Consider the following 18,161-nt stretch of genomic DNA (forward strand, 5'->3'; position numbering starts at 1 on the left):
GAAATTAAGTGTTTGATGAATAGAACTTTATTACGGCTATGAGAAGAGTTTGTTTACATTAATTTTGTGTTATAATTCCATGTGTGCAGTGCTCCTGCTTGGTTTTGTTACACATTGAAAATGAAATGACCTTTTCAAACTCCCACCAGTTTCTTCGATGCGAGCATTTATTTTAACCTAAAATAGATGATGAATCTTAAGTTACTTATAACAGTCTTGGTTATAAAGGAACTGTGTCTCGCGTCACCTGCTCCCACCAGCGGCGCCCCCCGTGAGGCGGCAGGCGGAGCTCGCTGCGGGCGCGCGCCGCTCCCCCCGCTCCCGCCGCCCCTTCCCGCCTTCCGCCCGCCCGCGCCTGCGCCAGCTGCGGCGCCTGCGCACGGGGACACGGCGCGGCCCCTCTCTCGGCTTTTGGGTGGTTCGGGAGGGTTATTTTATTCTTTCTTTTTTTCTTCTTCTTCTCTCCGGCCACCGCCGCCGCTGTAAAAAGCAGCTGCCTTTCTGTAAAAAGGAAAACTCCAGCAGCCTTTCCCGCTGAAGTGACAGAGCTCAGTCAATCGGGCCGTGACCTCTCACCCGCGGGTCGGAGGTGACTGCCAAGATGGCGGCGGCTGCGGAAGATCCGCGGCGGGCGCGCTGCTGAGGGAGACCCGCGGGGCCGACCCTGCCCCGGGCCCGGCCACCGCCCGGCCCGCTCCGCCCTCTGCCAGGCCTTTCCCGGCTCTCAGCGGACGGCGCTGCCCCAGCCGGGACTCCCAGAAGCGCAGACCCCGGTGCCTGCCCGGCCGTCCTGGCCGCGGTCCTCCTGATTCCGCCGCTCTCGCCGCCCCTGCCCGCTGAGCCGGTTGTTTTCCGTAGTTCCCGTGGAGAGGAAGCGCCTCTGGACTGGTTCCGTAAGCCCAGCAGACCGAGCGGCTGCGTGTGCACCCACGGGAGGTTTTACACAAACGCTGCTTGGTGGTGATGCTGTGGCGATGGCGCTCATTGGAGCTGAGGATTCCTGACTGCTGGGGGGTCACACATCGCTGAGGAGATGAGAGATCAAATACGGCGTGACACGGGGGAAAATCGAAGGACCCGCTGAGTGAGGATGATGTTGGTGCCAGTCTGACGGTCAGCAGAGTGCGTTTAGTGCTGCGGTTCAGGATGAATAGGAAGAAAGGAGACAAAGGATTTGAAAGCCCAAGACCCTATAAATTATAAGTATCCATTTTTTTTAAATTGTTGTACTTGAAACCAATGCACACTGAATCAGGCCAAAGGCTGATTAATAATGATTTATTTAAGAAGGAGCTGTTGCTTGTGGTGTAGCTTGCATTCAGAAAAGGTGTGTTGCAGATAAATGTTTGAGTGTGTAAATGGACTTATTCAGGGGCAGCAAGTCTGTCAAACATGCAGTCTCATAAAGATATTTACATTATGCTCTTTAAACTCAGGACATCTCTTCACACAGTGTCAGTACTAAAGACCACCCTACGATGTTCCATATGTACTGGTGTGTCAAAAAGCCTTTTGACTTAAGGGCTTTTTATGTGTAAAAAAAATGTTTGCCTTTGCAGCAAGCCGCTTTGTTAAGCAAATTGTCGTTTTCACACGTTCACTATTTGGCTTGTAACCAAGCTATAAAGCAGTTGGTGGTGGATTTCAGTACATTTTAATAGATTTCTTGTTATACCTCTTTGATTCCTTTATAAATCTGTTACACAAATGTATTGGTAAGTAGAATCAGTCTTCTCATACACGCTTAATGTAAGTAACGTCTGAATCTGTTTTTAGATGTAATTCTCTTATAAGAATTTTTTTATCTCATCTGAAGCAATTTCAGTTCTTAATGCGCAGGATATGTGCAGATAAAGCATGATGTGCCACAGAAGTTGAATTACTTCAAGGTTTTGTCTTGAGTCATGAAATGCACTACTGTAAAGATGACACCCACTACAGAAAATTGCACAGAAATAACTTACAGGATTTTTAGAAAGTTGGCATTATATTATCTCCTACCTTTTAAATCAGTTTTATTTGCCAGGAGTTCTAATATGTCACTCAAAATTTAAGCAAATGCATTTGACTAGTATAAAATACCTATCTTGATTCATGTATTAGCATTATTTTAAATTATAAATTCTTATGGCATGCTAATTGTAAAAGCACATACTGTATCTTTTAATGTGTAATACCTGCTTATATAAATGATGTATGAGTGTCAACTTTCCACAGGTTTCTGATTGCAGGCTTATGCCATTACTGATACTGCTCATTACCACAGTGTTAGACCTGGACACTGCTATTTCTAATTCTTTATTTTTGCATAAAAATAGGTGTTGTTCAAAAATTATCTTCCTGTATTACTGGTAATGTTCATACTGGTATGATAAGGGGTATGATTGGGGGGACTTTCCTGACATTGTGGATAACTTCTATTCATTATTTGGTTTGGACCGCATGAAAGATTGGGACAATCATTAATGATTTTTATAGAAGTATTTTCTATTGGCTGTATTTATGTACATATATCCTCTGTGGCTCTCTCTTAAACTGGGTTAAAGCATTATTTTAAATGCTGGCATTTGTGCAAGACCTTACTTTGTTTTTTTTGGTTTTTTTTTCTTCCAGCACAACTCATCAGGTAGTTTGTATCAACAACATAAATTTTCAGAGAAAGTCTGTTGTAGTAAGTATTTCTTAATAAAGTGTGAAGTAGAAATTAAGTGTCTGGATTTTCTTCATACTTTTAGAGGAAAAAACTGCACTCACAAGCTATTTATGCTGTTCAGCTACTTTATATGTTATACTTTCTAATCTGATGCTTCTCATAAGTCTGTCATTGCTTGACATAAAGTTCTTTCTAACTGTGAGCACTTCTAGAAAAAGATTTCTAAATGAAAGCTGCTGCATTGTAAATATTACGGAGCAATTTGCAATTCAGAATTCATGCTCACACTGTATTAGCAGATGTTTGGGATAGACTTACAGTTTCCTCCCTTGTATGTGAGTTCACTTGGGCTTTGAAGAGACTTTCGTCATTTCAGGCCTAAAGTCTTCAAGGGTCTTTGTCAATTGACATATCTGTTTAAAAGCATTCTGCTTAGGTTTTAAGAATTCTTGTCTCAAATTCAAGTAGCAAAACATAATGATGCTAATAACTTGAAATCTAGTCAATAGAGGCAGATTTTCTCCAGTAAAGCAGGCATGATTGTCAGTCACATTGAATTTTTTGTTTTGTCTGTTTCATTGACAGCTGCGAAAATTCACCTGTTAAATGGCATGAAAGAAAATGCAGAAAATCTAAAGGGCAATTCATTTTCCTTTTTAAATATGAAAATACCATCTTTATACCAGTGATTTTTTTAAATTGTATTAGTAACAATTTTTCTGTATATCTCTAGTTTTTAAGTTGTTAAAGATTTTACAGAAGATTTTGATTTGTGTTTTCGTAGGGTTATGTGGAACTCACGATATTTCCCACAGTGGCAAACCTGAACAGGATCAAGCTGAACAGTAAACAGTGCCGCATTTACAGAGTGAGAGTCAATGATTTAGAAGCAGCTTTCATCTATAATGATCCCACACTGGAGGTCTGTCACCATGAGTCAAAGCAGTAAGTGGTGTGTTTAAGACTCTGCACATGGAGTGTTTTCTGTTGCTCTTGAGTATAACCTATTCTCTTTTACAATAAAGTTTTACCTGGTAATTTCCTAATGGTAACTTTTGGTCTGGTCTAATTTTGGGGAAGTATTTTGGCAATAATTTTGATTCTTACACAAGTCTTCTTTAGAGTTTCCTCTGCTCATTTATCTTTGTATTGTTTTGTGAAAGTATCAAAAAAATATCTGTAAAGTACTTCATGGGGAAAAAGAGCCTGGGATTTGATCTGTGTGCTTGAGACAGACACTGTGTATTCCTTTTTTCATCAATTATGCAAGAGCTTCAATAATTCGGTTTGCAAATACGGTGTTCATTTATACAGGACACTGAATTTATTATCAGAGTTACAAAATTTTCTTTGAGTTTTGATACTGAACCATTTGGGTATATTAATTCTGTAATTCTGTTTGCTTTGTGACTTGATGTTTTTGTTGTTGACACTTTTGCTCATCATGTCAAAAATTCAGAATCCTTTATTGTAGGGATTCCAGACTGTTGTGAAGTGCTAAAAAGTAAAGCTTTTGGCCTTTCCTAAGGAATCAAACTTTCATTATTTATTGTTGTAGGTAACAGTATAAGTCCTAGAACCTGAACTCACTTCAAAATTTGAAAGGAAAAGTTTCAAATTTCTTCAACATCTCATATTGAAGAGTATGTTCAAAATCATGTGGCATTCTATATCTTCTAGGGAACTGATATGGGAAGGGGCTTTAGCAAAAGATCTTGTAGCCATTTCATTTTTGGTGAGAGCATGATGGGCAAATGTTTTCCCTAGATAATCTCTTTTGATTTGCTGGCACATTCATATTCTCACACCTTCTTTTGGCTGGCTTGGTTGAATTTACAATTTGCTGAATTGTTGAAAAACTTCTAGTGAAAGTGTTGTTTAACAGCAGCTGATAAAAAAAATCAGTCCTTTAGGCTGCAAAAGACTGACTGAAATAATCCAGTCCAGGTCCCCTCAGGGTCAGGTAGAATCGATTCCACAGGGCTGTGTCCATTTGGGTTTTGAGTATCTTTGGGGATGGAATCTCTGCAGTTCTCCAGGCAACTTTGTCCAGTGTTGATGACCTTCTCAGTAAAAAGCATTTCCTCATATTCTGATAGAATTTCATGTATTTTAGCTTACATCCACTGACAGGAACAGACACAGTGGGCATGAACTGAGACATAGGAGGTTCCCTCTGAACATCAAGAAACAGTTTTTACTGTGAGGGTGACTGAACACTGGGACAATTTATTCAGAGAGACTGTGGAGTCTCTATCCTTGGAAATATTCAAGTCATCTGGATGTGCTCCTGAGCACCTGGTTGTAGGTGACCCTGTTGGAGCTGAGGGGTTGGACTAGAGGACCTTCAGAAATTGCTTCCAACCTCAGCCATTCTGTGATTCTGTAATAACTGGAATCCGGTGTAATTCCTGGAAGATGTGAAAAAGAAGCAGCATTTTAAATTATAAGAGTGAGCACTTCCATTATGTTAAAAAAGGGATTAGGAGAGAGAATTCTGTCATTTTGTGGAGAAGGTGAGGAGTTTTTTGTTCAAACTATTCAAACTTAATGGAAAATCTCTCTGTATTTTATAACTCTTATGTTATTCATAGTTATGAAAGACAGAGGTCACTAAATATTCATAACAAAAAACTAGTATGCCTCTTTCTGTATCTCAGAAGTTAAAGGCAATGTGAGTTTCAAAATGTTAGATGAAGTTAGTTGTATTTTTCCATTGAAATACCTGGTCACATTTAGGTAATTAAATACAGCATCTCTGCTCTTCAGGCAGGATTGCAAGCAGAATTACTAGAAATCTAAAAACTCTAGAATTAGTTCCTCAAAAAAATCATCAGTGTGTTTTCTCTGCCCTTCTTTACATAGAACTTTCTTTACATAGAACTGCTTCTAGAAACAGTGGTTTGTGACAGTAGTCTTCAGTCTTTATATCTAATCATACTACTAAAACAGTAGTCTTTCTGCAGCAATTATTTTGAGCAGGGCACAGATTAGACATGATGATTTGTTTCTGGTCTTACAGGGATCATTACCTTTTGCACTTTTCTTAAGTAGTCTATTGAACTAGTAAATGGGAAATGAAGATGGTTCTTGGTAACCTGTTTATTTTAAATATTTTGTTTTCAATCTTTAGTTTTCCCTGTGATGTGTAAAATGTATAAGTTTGGGTTATACATACAGGATTATATGTAGAAACATTTTCTTTTGTTTCGATATGGCTTATAGTTTCTTAGATATTGTTTTCTAAAAGACTTAAAATCATGGAAGCATTGAAATTGGAAAAGACCCATAAGATCATGTCAACTATCAACTCAGCACCACTATGACCAGTAAATCCTGTCTTCAGGGGCCATGTCCACAAGGTTTTGAACACTTTCAGGAATGGTGACTCCATCACTTCCCTGGGTGGTCTGTTCCAACCTTTACAGTCTTGTCTGTGAAAAATTTTTTTCCAAGTAGCTTATCTGGGGCATAAGTATTTGGAAAATTTCTTAATTTAATGGACACTTCCCTACCATTTTATCAAAGTAAAGGGAGTAAGACTTCTTACTCCCTTAGTTAGCAACAGAATTCTACTTAAAATTGAAAACTCTGTACGGAGTAAAGATTAAAAAACCTGCTACAGTGTCTCTGACTTGAAAGGTTGTGTTTGCTGATAGAAGGTTAAGAGAAGTGGTTCACTGTTATGCTGTGCAAATTTTGGCATGCAAGAAAACAGTTAAAAGGATTGAGAAATTCAGCTTTATGTATGACACAATTCTTCTTCAGAATTCTGGCTTCACTATGATGTTCTTTGCTACTTCTTGGTGAGATATGTGAGATCACCTCTTTGTATTCTGAATTGAAATATTCAACTTGTTTTCAGTTGAAACAGTACTATTGGGTTTTAGCATATTTGAGGAAAAAGTCATTGACACATGGTCTCTGTCATTTCACATTTTCAGTGTTGAAGAAGGTGAAACAATTTTTTTCAGTCATGTATTTTTTCAGTTCCCCTGAATATTAGAAAAACTCTTACTAAAAAAGTAATTAAAATTTTGTGAAATTTGTAGGAAAGGTTAGAAGCCATCAATTAGCACATTAAGTGCTAATTGATGCCATTTTCATATCAGAATAGGTGGATGAACTTAGATAATGCAGTCACTTCCTTCCTGACGAAGCAAACACCTGAACAGGGGTGTAAGGTATGAAATAATCCACAGTGCTTTACTGTGTGTACACAAGATGGCAGAGAATCCCATTTTACTTGTGCTTTTGAGAAGAGTTTCAAATCTTCTGGAGACTGCATGTAGTGTTGGAGATTGTCTGTTTGGGTCATGTTTTGTGGCTGCTGTTTTTGAATGTTACAGTTGCCTATCCTCCTCATCTTTCTTTTTCTTGTAAATTGTTGTGGTTTGATTCCGTCAGTATAAGAGAAATGAGCTTGCTTTTTCTGGGCTATACTTCTACATTCTGTGTAGAAGTCCCAGTACATATTCTGAATACTGAGACAACTGCGTGTATCTCAGCCCTATTTATTTAAAACTGACAAGGGAGATATGTTTTTTTCCTTAATCTTATGGTTGAGATTGTAAACTGCTAAATAGGTGCAGCAAAAGTTTGTGTGCAGTGGTTTGATCTGTGATAAGTGAAGTTTGTGAGGATCCTGTTGCGCCTGCTTATGTGCTTCACCTTTATGAGATAATTAGGGTGTCAGGCTGAGAAGCTGTTGCATTTTACTGTTATTATTGTGTAAAGGAAGCTATGTTTTTGTATAACTAGCTAATGTGCACATAATGCTTTCCTGTGTATTGCTGGTTCATTTATCTTTTTTTTTTAGCTTGAAGCCTGTAGTATTTAAACATTACAAATAGGAAGATGTTCTGATATCCCCTGACTTCACTGTTGCTTTAATTACAAGCAGCAGTAAGCTGTGAGAGGGAGCAGTGTGGTAGCCTTAAGGGCACGTCTGTCTTGCAGTATTTTTTCTTCTGGGAAGTCAATGATCAAGCCTTTAGACTTTGTACAAAATAGACAAATTTCTGGTGGACTGAGCATGTGTTGCCTTGCTGCAATAAATTGCCTTTATTTACACTGATATAATGCTTGTCTAATTGAAAATTCATTATAGATTTTGTTAGATATAAATAAAGTGTCATGGCCAGGACATAATTCATTTTTGCAGCAGTCAGGAGCAGGGAAAGGCTAAGATCTGGAGATTATTCTCTACCACCTTGCCTTATTTTCCAGGGATGGGAAAGAGGCTCACTTCCAGATCCCATAGCATGGCAGGGGGTCAGGTGTTTTCATGAGTTACCCGGGTGAGCAATGCCATGTGAAACATTCACCTCTTTTCTCATACATATTGTCATTGGTATTGTTACTGTTACTGTTTGTTGTCTTATTTCACTGCTGTCTCTGGTAAATTGTTCTTATCTCAATCCATAAACTTTACCTTTTGTGGCTCCAGTTCTCCTCTGCAGCCCACCACAGAGGCAGGGTGGAGAGATGGAGTGGCACGTGGTTTTAAGTAGTTTCAATGGAAGCACTAAATGGGACAATTCCTAGACCACGACACAAAGGTGCAGAGCACTTTTGAAAAGAGATGACAATGCCCTTAAACATGACCAGGAATGAAAATCGGGTTTTTCAGCAAAGGTTCAAATCATTGTCCTATTAATAAATCACTTATCTGTGCATGTATTATATCTTTTACATGGTATATCATGTATGTACTCCAATATCAAGTGCTTATTCTATATGGGAAGCAAAGTAAAATAGTAATTGAATTACTGGTTATGAAGAGTAATGCATTACAGGCAGAGCAAATAACTTACTTGGCCAAGTTGATGTTAAGTACTGTAGGAAAACAGTGGTTTATAGACTATATGTTTGGCACATACATTTGTAGCACTGGTGGAGCTACTAATATCAAATGCTATGGAAAGTTAGAAATCAATTAGTAATTTTTAGAATAAATCTCTGTAGCATTGCTTCTTTACAGTCACTCAAGCTGCATGCACTTGGGCTGTAATTGTGTGTTTGGAGTGAATGCTGATAACATTCTGATAACAGAATGTATCTCTGCTGGGAAAAGACCATGAATACATATTTGTTTTTTCATTGTCAATCCACACTTAGCATTAGGAAAATTTATTGTTGTTCCTTGAACTGTAACTTTTGGCATGTGCTCTGTTTTTCTTAAAATGGCCATATGTAGTTTATTGAGAATAGTTCAATCTATGAAAAGATTAATCTGTGGTACTGTGCCTTTAATGGATTTCTTTTACAATGAATCACCCATTTGAACTAGAATACTTCAAAAAATAGAAATATAAGAATAGACTTGTTTTCCATAAAATGTTAAGCTCTGGAGTCTCCCTACTTTGCTGTAAAATCATAACCTTTTCCTGTCTGTGAACACAGTGACGTTTGAAGTGTAGCCACAAGCTCATGACAGTTCTCAAAGTTTGAACAAATTCTCACTGTGTAGGAAAGGGGGGATCCCTATCAATAATAGTCAATTTTCAGAAACAGTTTGGAGTAAAATTAAACACAGTCTAACAGAACATTACTGTGGTTTTCTGTTGCTGGCTTTTTTTTGATTACTAATAGTTCTTAGTCATACAGACTTTTTTTAAATTGAGTTTTCCCAGTGGTATTTATTTGCCTTTATATAAGGTATAGGGTGCCATTTGAAGGACAGCTTAAAGCAACTTTGCTCAGGGAGGTTCTTTGACCCCTCAGTATGACAGATCAACTAAAAGCTGCCTGATTAGAAAAAAAGGACTTACTTTCCCATTTGACACTTTCTGCTGCATCCCTGTAGGATCATATGAACAATCTCCTTAGTGGGTGAGGTAGTAGTGATGTGTGAGTGAGGCTAGGAGGCAGCACATCAACTGGAGTTTAAGTGGACTGGAATTGTTCTGGAGCCATACCTGAACTAATACTGTATTCCAGGGTACAAACTGAACCTTTTCCTTTTGAAACTTGTTGGCATTATATCCTACCTTTAGATATAGTTAAGTGTGTAAAAGGAAAAGAAAAATATATTCAAACTTGAGGTTTGTGAGTTTCTCTACTGAAATGTTCCCATTTGCTATTCAGAAGCTTTCAAGCAAAGTAGAAAAGTTTACTGCTCCTGACATTCTCAGCCATGGTAGTGGTGCCAGGGAATTTGTGCATTATTATTGCCAAAGATGAAGAACTACATGAAAATGTTTTCTCAATATATTTCAGAGTTTTAGCAAAATTTTTTATAGTTGCGCAAGACTCGGAATATTAAGCAGGGTGTTTGACATACCTAGACTTACAGAATGCTGCTGGTGGCATGGTTAATTACACTTTGTTCTTCCAAGTAAGGTACTGTAATGTGGGTTGTTTTCTCCGTGAATGGTGAATGGAGAATGGTTAGATGAGAGCAGAATCCTGAAATGAGATCATGTCTGCTTTGTGTAGACTTCAGATTCCATGGAAGGTGGAGTCTCCAGCCAAAAGTTAATTTCCTCCATTGTAGTGCTCTAATCCTGCACCTGGGTCAGGACAACGGCCAGTATCAGTACAGGCTGGGGGATGAAGGGATTGCAGCAGCCCTGCAGAGAAAGACTTCAGGGTGCTGATGGATGAGAGGCTCAGCATGAGCTGGCAGTGTTCATTTGCACCCCAAAAAGCCAGGGGTGTCCTGGGCTGTATCACCAGCAGTGTGGGCAGCAGGGTGAGGGAGGGGATTCTGCTCCTCTGCTCTGCCCTGGTAAGATCCCACCTGCAGGGCTGTGTCCAGCTCTGAGGCCCTCAGCGCAGAAGATCATGGAGCTGTTGGGGCAGATCCAGAGGAGCTCACCAGGATGGTAAGAGGGATGGAGCACCTGTCTGTGGGGAAAGGCTGAGAGAGTTGGGATTGTTCAGCCTGGAGAAGATAACAGCTCTAGGGAGATCTTACTGCAGCCTTTCAATGCTTAGAGGGGGCTTTATAAAAAGGATGGGGCAAACTTTTTAGTAGGGCTTGTTACAGTGGGACAAAGGGTAATGGTTTTAAACTAAAAGAAGGTAGGTTTGGACCAGGTGCAAGGAAGAACTCTTACTGTGAGGGCAGTGAAACCTTGGAACTGGGTTCCCAGGTAGGTGGTAGATGCCCCATTCCTGGAAACATTGGAGGTCTGGTTGGACAGGACTCTGAGCCACCTCATCTAGTGCAAGATGTCCCTGTCTTCCCCCAGGAAACTTGGACTAGATACCTTGAGAGGTCCCTTCCAACCCAGAGTGTTCTGTGGCTCTGTGATTCCATGACTGCTTTTTGCTTGATTGTGTCCTGCTTGCACTTGGATTCATCAGCAATACCTAAATTCTGTGGAAAAGGTGATAAGCTAGTCAAACACTTTCTCTTCAGGTATAGAGTTGTGTAAGCTTTTGGAAAACTGCGTGTACTGGAGAATTAGAATTAAGAAAGATTTTGCTCCCATGCTTTAAACAGTTTAGAAATCCATTTTGGAAAAGTATAAAAGCTATCACATACAGCTATAAAAGCAGGGTTATTTTTGAACTTGACTGGTCATACTCCAGTAGTTAAGTATAATCACATTAAGTAATAAGGTAACATCCTGCTCATAAGTACTTTAACAGAAGACAGATGCTTGTTCCTGCTAATTTCAGTGGAAAACAATTAATCTAAGTCATAACTGAAGTAATGATCTGAAGTAATGAAGTGAGTAATGAGCAGCTGATTTGTAGCAGTGTGGGGTTTAGATGATGGATGCTGCTACCTGTTTCCCAATAAGCATCTCCTGTGGAAAAGCAGCTTGGGTGAGCATTCAGGCAAAGCAGTCAAGTCCACACGCACCACTCACCACAGCTAGCTCAGCAAAGAGAGGCAGAGGCAGAAGGGCCTTTTGTATGCTAAATTCCAGCCAAGGTGTATTCCAGCACAACAAAGGGGAAATCGGGGACAGAAAACCAAGCCACGTGGTGTGCACAAGGTTAATTAGGGATCAGTGGTCTGAGGGCTCAGGGGTGGTACAGAGGGCAGGACTAAGAGTATTGCCCTACAGGGAAAATGGTGCTGGCCACCAGGGATACCACAACCAAGGAGGAGACAGGGAAAGGAGAAACCACAAGCATTGGGAACACATGGGGAATGAAAACTGGGGTGGATCAGTGCTGGGAGGCTCCATAGGGAAGTCTTCTCTTTCAGCCTAAGTGGAGGCTCTATGGTGTATTCTTCCAAGGCAAGGCCCTGGGGATTTTCTTGAGGGGTTCAAAGGAATCTACTGATACATAGTTGCTCAAACCTGATTACAAAAACTGTGTTTGCATCTTAAATAAATAATGGTACACTTTAAAAAAGAAGAATGTTTTGAAACTAAAAGGTATAGCACATATTTCTGTGTTTGTGTATTAAGGCCAGGACTCTTAACATATTTTATGTGTTATTTAGAAGTGCATTTAAAAACCCCTATTTCTATCCATCAAGCTAAAGGGGAAAAATACCATTGCCAAGCTAAAATCTTACATTTAGAAAAGCAAAATAAGAGCAAGACTGCAATATATGAGGATGCAGATCTTCAAGACAGAGCTTTAGAATAAAGATACAAACTTCATCCAAAATAAAACCCAGAATTTTTAATTTCCATTCCAATAAATGTAGTTATTACTCTTACTGGCGGGAAAACAACACTGAGCATTTCTCAATTTATTGGGAGTTATTAATGTTTAAATCTTTTTGATCACAGATCACTTCTGCAAGAGCCATATTTTAAGTTCTGGTTGTTGAAATCTAATCTTTACTCCTTTTCTCTTCCACTCCTCCTTTAAAAACAAAACAAAACACTTGGTTGTCCATGCACCTTGAAATTCAGTGCATAGAAACACAGTCTTAACATCCACAGCTGTTTTTTGTGGTTCACCACAAGTGTACTTTAAGAATTAACTGGCTATTTCTGACAGGAGGAATCTCAACTATTTCTCCAATGCCTATGCGGCCGCTGTCAGTGCTGTGGACCCGGATGCTGGAAACGGAGAGCTCTGCATTAAGGTTCCCTCGGAGCTGTGGAAACATGTTGATGGTAAAGAGACCATACTGAAAAATTAATTTAAGATTGTCAGAGTTGTCAGCTACAAGTTTGCTTAGGAAGATAGTAGCTTTGAAGAAATAGAAGTAGTATAACATTATTTCATGAATTTGTGACTACTGTTTCCTTTTTCCTCTCCTTGAATTCTGAAAAATAATTTCACTTTTTAGTAATAGGGAGGAGTGTTGCAGGGCTTCTTGTCACTATATACAAACGAACTCTTCGGTGGTCATGACCCCAGGAGAATACTTGGGGAAGTGGGAATGATGAAGCTTGCTGGAGAGTTAAATTGTAATTTTGAAGCTGCTTACAATATATATGGTCCAACAAAAAAATCATTTACAAGGATATAGTATATACATCTTTTTACAAAGCTCTACTAATTTTATGCCACCTCACTTCGAGGAATGGTCACTTTAAAATTGATTTGGTGTGAAAGTAGACTCCTGTATAAACTGGCATACTAGATCCTGGAATAAGGAACCGTTTTAATAAGTTACTCTCTGGTGTTGTGTATTTTCTTACCAGGATCTACTAGTTTCTTGTATTATTTCTTGCATGGTTTTATTGGTTTTTCCCATGGATTTATGAGATCTCTGAGAGAATAACACGAGGCTGACTCATGCAGTATTGTCAGATGCACCTTAATGGGAAAGACATTTTTGTTTATTTTAATTTTTGTGTAAGTTCCTGTTCCCTTACACAAGACGAGCAAGACTAGAAGGGAAAATATTCAAACATGTATGATTTCACTTTTCAATGTTTGAATGCCAAAATATGGTGACACTTGTTGGATAAATTTCAGCCTATTCTTGGATTGCCAATCTATTCATAGGTGAGATTTCTGTGAACCTAAACCAAAATGAAGACACTTAAGTTACAGGAAAAGTATTAACTATAATAAGAGATTTTAAGCAACTGAAAATGATAATAATATGTCTTTTAAGAATGTGCCTACTTCATAGAGTTTTTGGAGAAAATTTTTTCAGCAAGATGCCAAGATCATGGTTAGGATACAGACTGTATAAATATGCTTTAGTGTTGGGGAATTAGAAGATGAAATGTGACTCCAATTGCAGTTTTTATTAATTAGTAAAAATTTTTGTAAATGCATCTCCTATAAGTTGTGCTTAGGGAGTTCTCAGTTTTGTAAGCTTTGAGCTGTACTTTGTAAGTGGACTGGGAAGTCCATGAGAATGAAGTTATCATAGTCTTTAAAGACCTGGAGTCCAAAACTGAGTTACTATTCTACAATAACTTTCATGTAAGTTGTATATACTTACTCAGTTTTGGTCTTTGTGCTGCAGAGTTAAAAGTCCTGAAGGTGCATATAAACTTTTCTCTGGACCAGCCAAAAGGAGGCCTTCATTTTGTGGTACCGGACATGGAGGGCAACATGGCAGAAAGAGGGGCTCATGTCTTTTCATGTGGTTACCAAAATTCTACAAGGTAAGAAAACTGTCTTTGAATGTTAGATTTGTATTTCCTATTTACTCTCAAAGTGTAGGAAATACAAATAATTTCTTTTAATTATTTCAAGTTTAAAAAGTTATAAAATTTAATTTGTGCTTCAAAGGAGCTTACCGATGTGAAGTAGCATCTAATGACTAGTAATTAGAATGTCTCGTCTTTATAGCTCAGCAAGAGGTAAAGACAAAAAAGCTTGTAAAGCTTTATAAAGTTAATGTATTGTAGAAGTCAGTATGTCAACATTCATATATTCTTAAAGTATTTAGGGATATAATTTGGAACTTGAAAGAAAAATCACCTGTGAAAAAGAGTATGATTATTAAGTATAATTGATAACCATTTTCCCCCTAATCTTCACTTTTCTAGATTTTGGTTTCCTTGTGTGGATTCATATTCTGAGTTGTGTACCTGGAAACTTGAGTATACTGTAGATGCTGCAATGGTGGCTGTTTCAAATGGAGATTTGGTAGAAACTGTTTACACCCATGATATGAGAAAGAAGACTTTTCATTACATGTTGACTATTCCAACTGCAGCTTCTAACATCTCCCTGGCAATTGGACCTTTTGAAATCCTTGTTGATCCATACATGCATGAGGTAATCTTCATCAAAGAAGCCTCCTTTTTTTTTTCTAAAGAATGACTGGTGTTTCATGTTGCAGTCAGTATATATTAGTCCAAGAACGGGTATTTCTAGATCAACCTTCATTAGTACAGCTGTATGATAAAGCTTGTCTTGTAATGCCTGCATTTAAATTTATCTCCAAAAAAAAAATGCCTTTAAATAAGCAGCAATTCCATTTATGTCTTAATTTATGGGGCAAATGTAGTTGAAATTGGGTTTCTTCCCTGAGATATATAATATACTTGATATTTATGTGTTTAAATATTTCTAGGTCTTGTAATAATTTTCCTTTGTTTGTAGGTGACTCACTTTTGCTTACCACAACTTCTCCCACTGCTCAAACATACCACATCATACCTTCATGAGGTGTTTGAATTTTATGAGGAGATTCTTACCTGCCGCTATCCTTACTCCTGTTTCAAGACTGTTTTTATAGATGAAGCTTATGTTGAAGTAGCTGCTTATGCATCCATGAGTATTTTCAGGTTAGTATTTGAGAAAATAACACCTTTTAAATCCACGGGCCTAGAAGCTCTAGATCCAAGACTGTTGAGAAATGTGTGAAACTCTAGTTATTTTTGTAGCCTGACTGTTGGGCTTCCCAGTTTGAAAAGGCTTGTTTTTATTGACATTATGGGCTTTTAACGCCATTTCCATTTTTATCTGTTATAAAGATGTTGCATTTACTTTAAGAAAAAACTGGTGGTGATTCTCCTTCTGAATTAGAAATGCCATGCATGAAGTAGTTAATCTCAAATTAAGTGCAGAAATATGATTGTGTTTTATTTTGCTCCTGCTGGAATAAGGTATCAGGAATCCAAGAGAGTGTCACCAATTAAACTACTTAGACTCCATACAGACAGTTGTGTATAGATGATAATAGCAGGAGATCTGCCTGAATTAAGATTATTAAAAATTACAAAATCTGTTACTATCTCACTGAAAAAACACTGAGGAAATTATTTTACTTGTTTTGGTTTTTAAGGCAAGGTCTCTTTTTGTTTCTTTGGAGCCAATGCTCATGTTGTGTTATTTTCTTTTTGTGGGGATCCAGCACAAATCTCTTGCACAGTGCAATGATTATAGATGAAACTCCACTGACAAGGAGATGCTTGGCACAGGCCCTGGCCCAGCAATTCTTTGGATGTTTCATATCCAGAATGTCCTGGTAAGTATTTTACCACAGTATTCTGCAAAAAATGGGGAAGATCTAGGAAGTTCAAAGTTTAATTCGCAAATTGCATTTTATCAAAAAAATAAGTCAAACAGTAATTGTAGAAGAAAGCAAAAATGGGAAAAAATGTAAGAATAATAAACTCAATAAATGAAAATCCATTAGTATTTTTTGTTGTTTTGAAAGGAGAATGTGAGAGATAAAAGCTCCAAAGATTGTATAGATTGAATTTATCTTCCTGAATGTTGTAGTGTGCTTTGGTGTCTGAAAATTTTAGAAAGCTGATTCTTTTGCATTATCAATTTCTGTTAGATATTTTGGATGATGAAGTACAGCCTGCATGCAAAGTACTTATGGAGCACAGAACTAATAAGTTAAGTTTTTCAGGGAGGAGAATGCAGAAATTAGTGTCAAATAGGAAAATACCTGCTAAGGTGGCTATAACTCCATGTCTCAGAAAACCTCTCCAAATGGCTCTTGCAGTTCTGATCAGTATTTATCTTAAATCCTTTTGCATGCAGTTCACTTACTAGGGACAAGTAGCCCATTACTTTTTTTAATGGCAAAAGTCTATGTCCCAGAGCATATTTGTCTTAAAAACAAGGGAAATCAACATGTTCTTAAATTGATGTTTGTATTGTTGTAATTTCTGTGGCTCTTTTCTTTATTTCTAACCTGCTTCTGTGATGAAGGCAATTTTTTGCATCCTTCATTACTCCATTTTCATATGTTCTTGTTCTGTTTACTTCATCATATCCTGTGTACAGTGTCATTTTTCTGTTTAAGGTTCTAGTCATGATCATGATCTAGTTTTAGTTTTTGTCTATTTTTTCTCTCTTAGAACATAACTTAGAGAAGGTGTGTTTAAAAGGGTGTTCACCAAATTGTGAGATAGGTATTTTGTCGACTTGCTGTCCAGGCCTTCTGCACTTCACAGAGTTGTGTATCAGGAAGTAAAGATCATATTGATTAGCAGTTACCTTAACTTTAGTGTCCATTTCCACCTGTTTATTATTATTATTGTTTCAGCTAAAATAGGTTTTATATTTTAATCTGGATTTCTGTGGTAAAAGTTTAGTTTTCACTGACTTTTCAGTTTCATTGATTCTGTCCAGGTGCCATGTTCCATAAATGGGTTAAGAGCTCATCATACTTCTGTTGACTTAGAGAAGTTATACAACCTCTTGAAATTTTTGGCTATTTTTGAGCTGGTCAGAAATACCATCCCTTACAAAATATCCTCTGAAGTGATATAATTCATGTTTCTTTCTTATACTAGGTCAGATGAATGGGTGCTAAAGGGAATCTCTGGTTATATTTATGGCCTTTGGATGAAAAAAACCTTTGGTGTTAATGAGTACCGCCACTGGATTAAACAGGTAACATCATAGCATTTTCTATACCTTTCAGACATTTTGCATCAAAGAAAATACAGTATAAAACCTGAGTATAATATAGCTTTGCATTGCAATCCAAAGACCTTTATAGTAGTGACAAACCTCAGAGCTAAAATATTTTTACCACTTGCTGCAAGGAAGAACACCAAGCATACAAACCAAAATAGATTTTTGTGACTGACATATGAATAATGAATAATAATTGTTGTTGTCTCTCCATGCAATCAGTTTTCCTCTTTTTGTTTGGACTCCTGAACAAAAAAAAAGAGTCAAAAAAAGATACTACTTCTGTAATATTTAGAATAGAATATAGGATTCATAAGAGTTTGTATTTGGTGAATGTCTTATACTGTGATGGCTATCCATATAGCTCAGAAAGGCTCCAGTATTAGCTAGGATCAGTGGTGTTTCAGGTATCTTTTAGTATCATTAAAGTACTAAATGAAGTAATGAAACAGTACAAAACTCCCTGTTTGAACTGATTTCTTTTCTTGGAAAAAAAATTTCTATCTAGAACTTACGTTTCCAAATGTAATCTTTGAGACAGGTACTTTCTAGTGATAGCCCCAATGACTCCTCATTCTTTGCAAGTAACATTTATTCACAAAAAGATAGGTATCTTCTTTCTCTCATCACCTTCTCTTACTCTCCCTATTCCAAAAAGTAAATCCTAACTCTGCTTGCTCCATTTACATCCCTTACTCACCTGGGGACCCAGTACCATGTCCTTCTCTGCCTAATGCTTGTTCAGTTCACCAGTCTGGTGGTGTCTGTGCTAGAGGTGTGGGTGCTGCAG

The 18,161-nt window shown here is 37.9% G+C and overlaps 1 protein-coding gene across 1 annotated transcript in view; it reads left to right on the top strand.

Moving 5' to 3' along the window:
* Window positions 1-393: 393 nt before the first annotated feature.
* Window positions 394-18,161, top strand: part of TAF2 (TATA-box binding protein associated factor 2) — a 60,645-nt gene continuing 42,877 nt past the window's right edge. The window contains exons 1-9 of the mRNA XM_058020292.1: window positions 394-1,199; window positions 2,617-2,671; window positions 3,438-3,598; window positions 12,575-12,693; window positions 14,007-14,148; window positions 14,536-14,767; window positions 15,095-15,279; window positions 15,849-15,962; window positions 17,248-17,347. Of these exons, the coding sequence (XP_057876275.1) occupies window positions 1,147-1,199; window positions 2,617-2,671; window positions 3,438-3,598; window positions 12,575-12,693; window positions 14,007-14,148; window positions 14,536-14,767; window positions 15,095-15,279; window positions 15,849-15,962; window positions 17,248-17,347 (1,161 nt within the window). The 5' untranslated portion in view covers window positions 394-1,146. The remainder of the gene's footprint in view (window positions 1,200-2,616; window positions 2,672-3,437; window positions 3,599-12,574; window positions 12,694-14,006; window positions 14,149-14,535; window positions 14,768-15,094; window positions 15,280-15,848; window positions 15,963-17,247; window positions 17,348-18,161) is intronic.

This window comes from Melospiza georgiana, chromosome 1, assembly GCF_028018845.1.
Source record: "Melospiza georgiana isolate bMelGeo1 chromosome 1, bMelGeo1.pri, whole genome shotgun sequence".
NCBI lineage: Eukaryota > Metazoa > Chordata > Aves > Passeriformes > Passerellidae > Melospiza > Melospiza georgiana.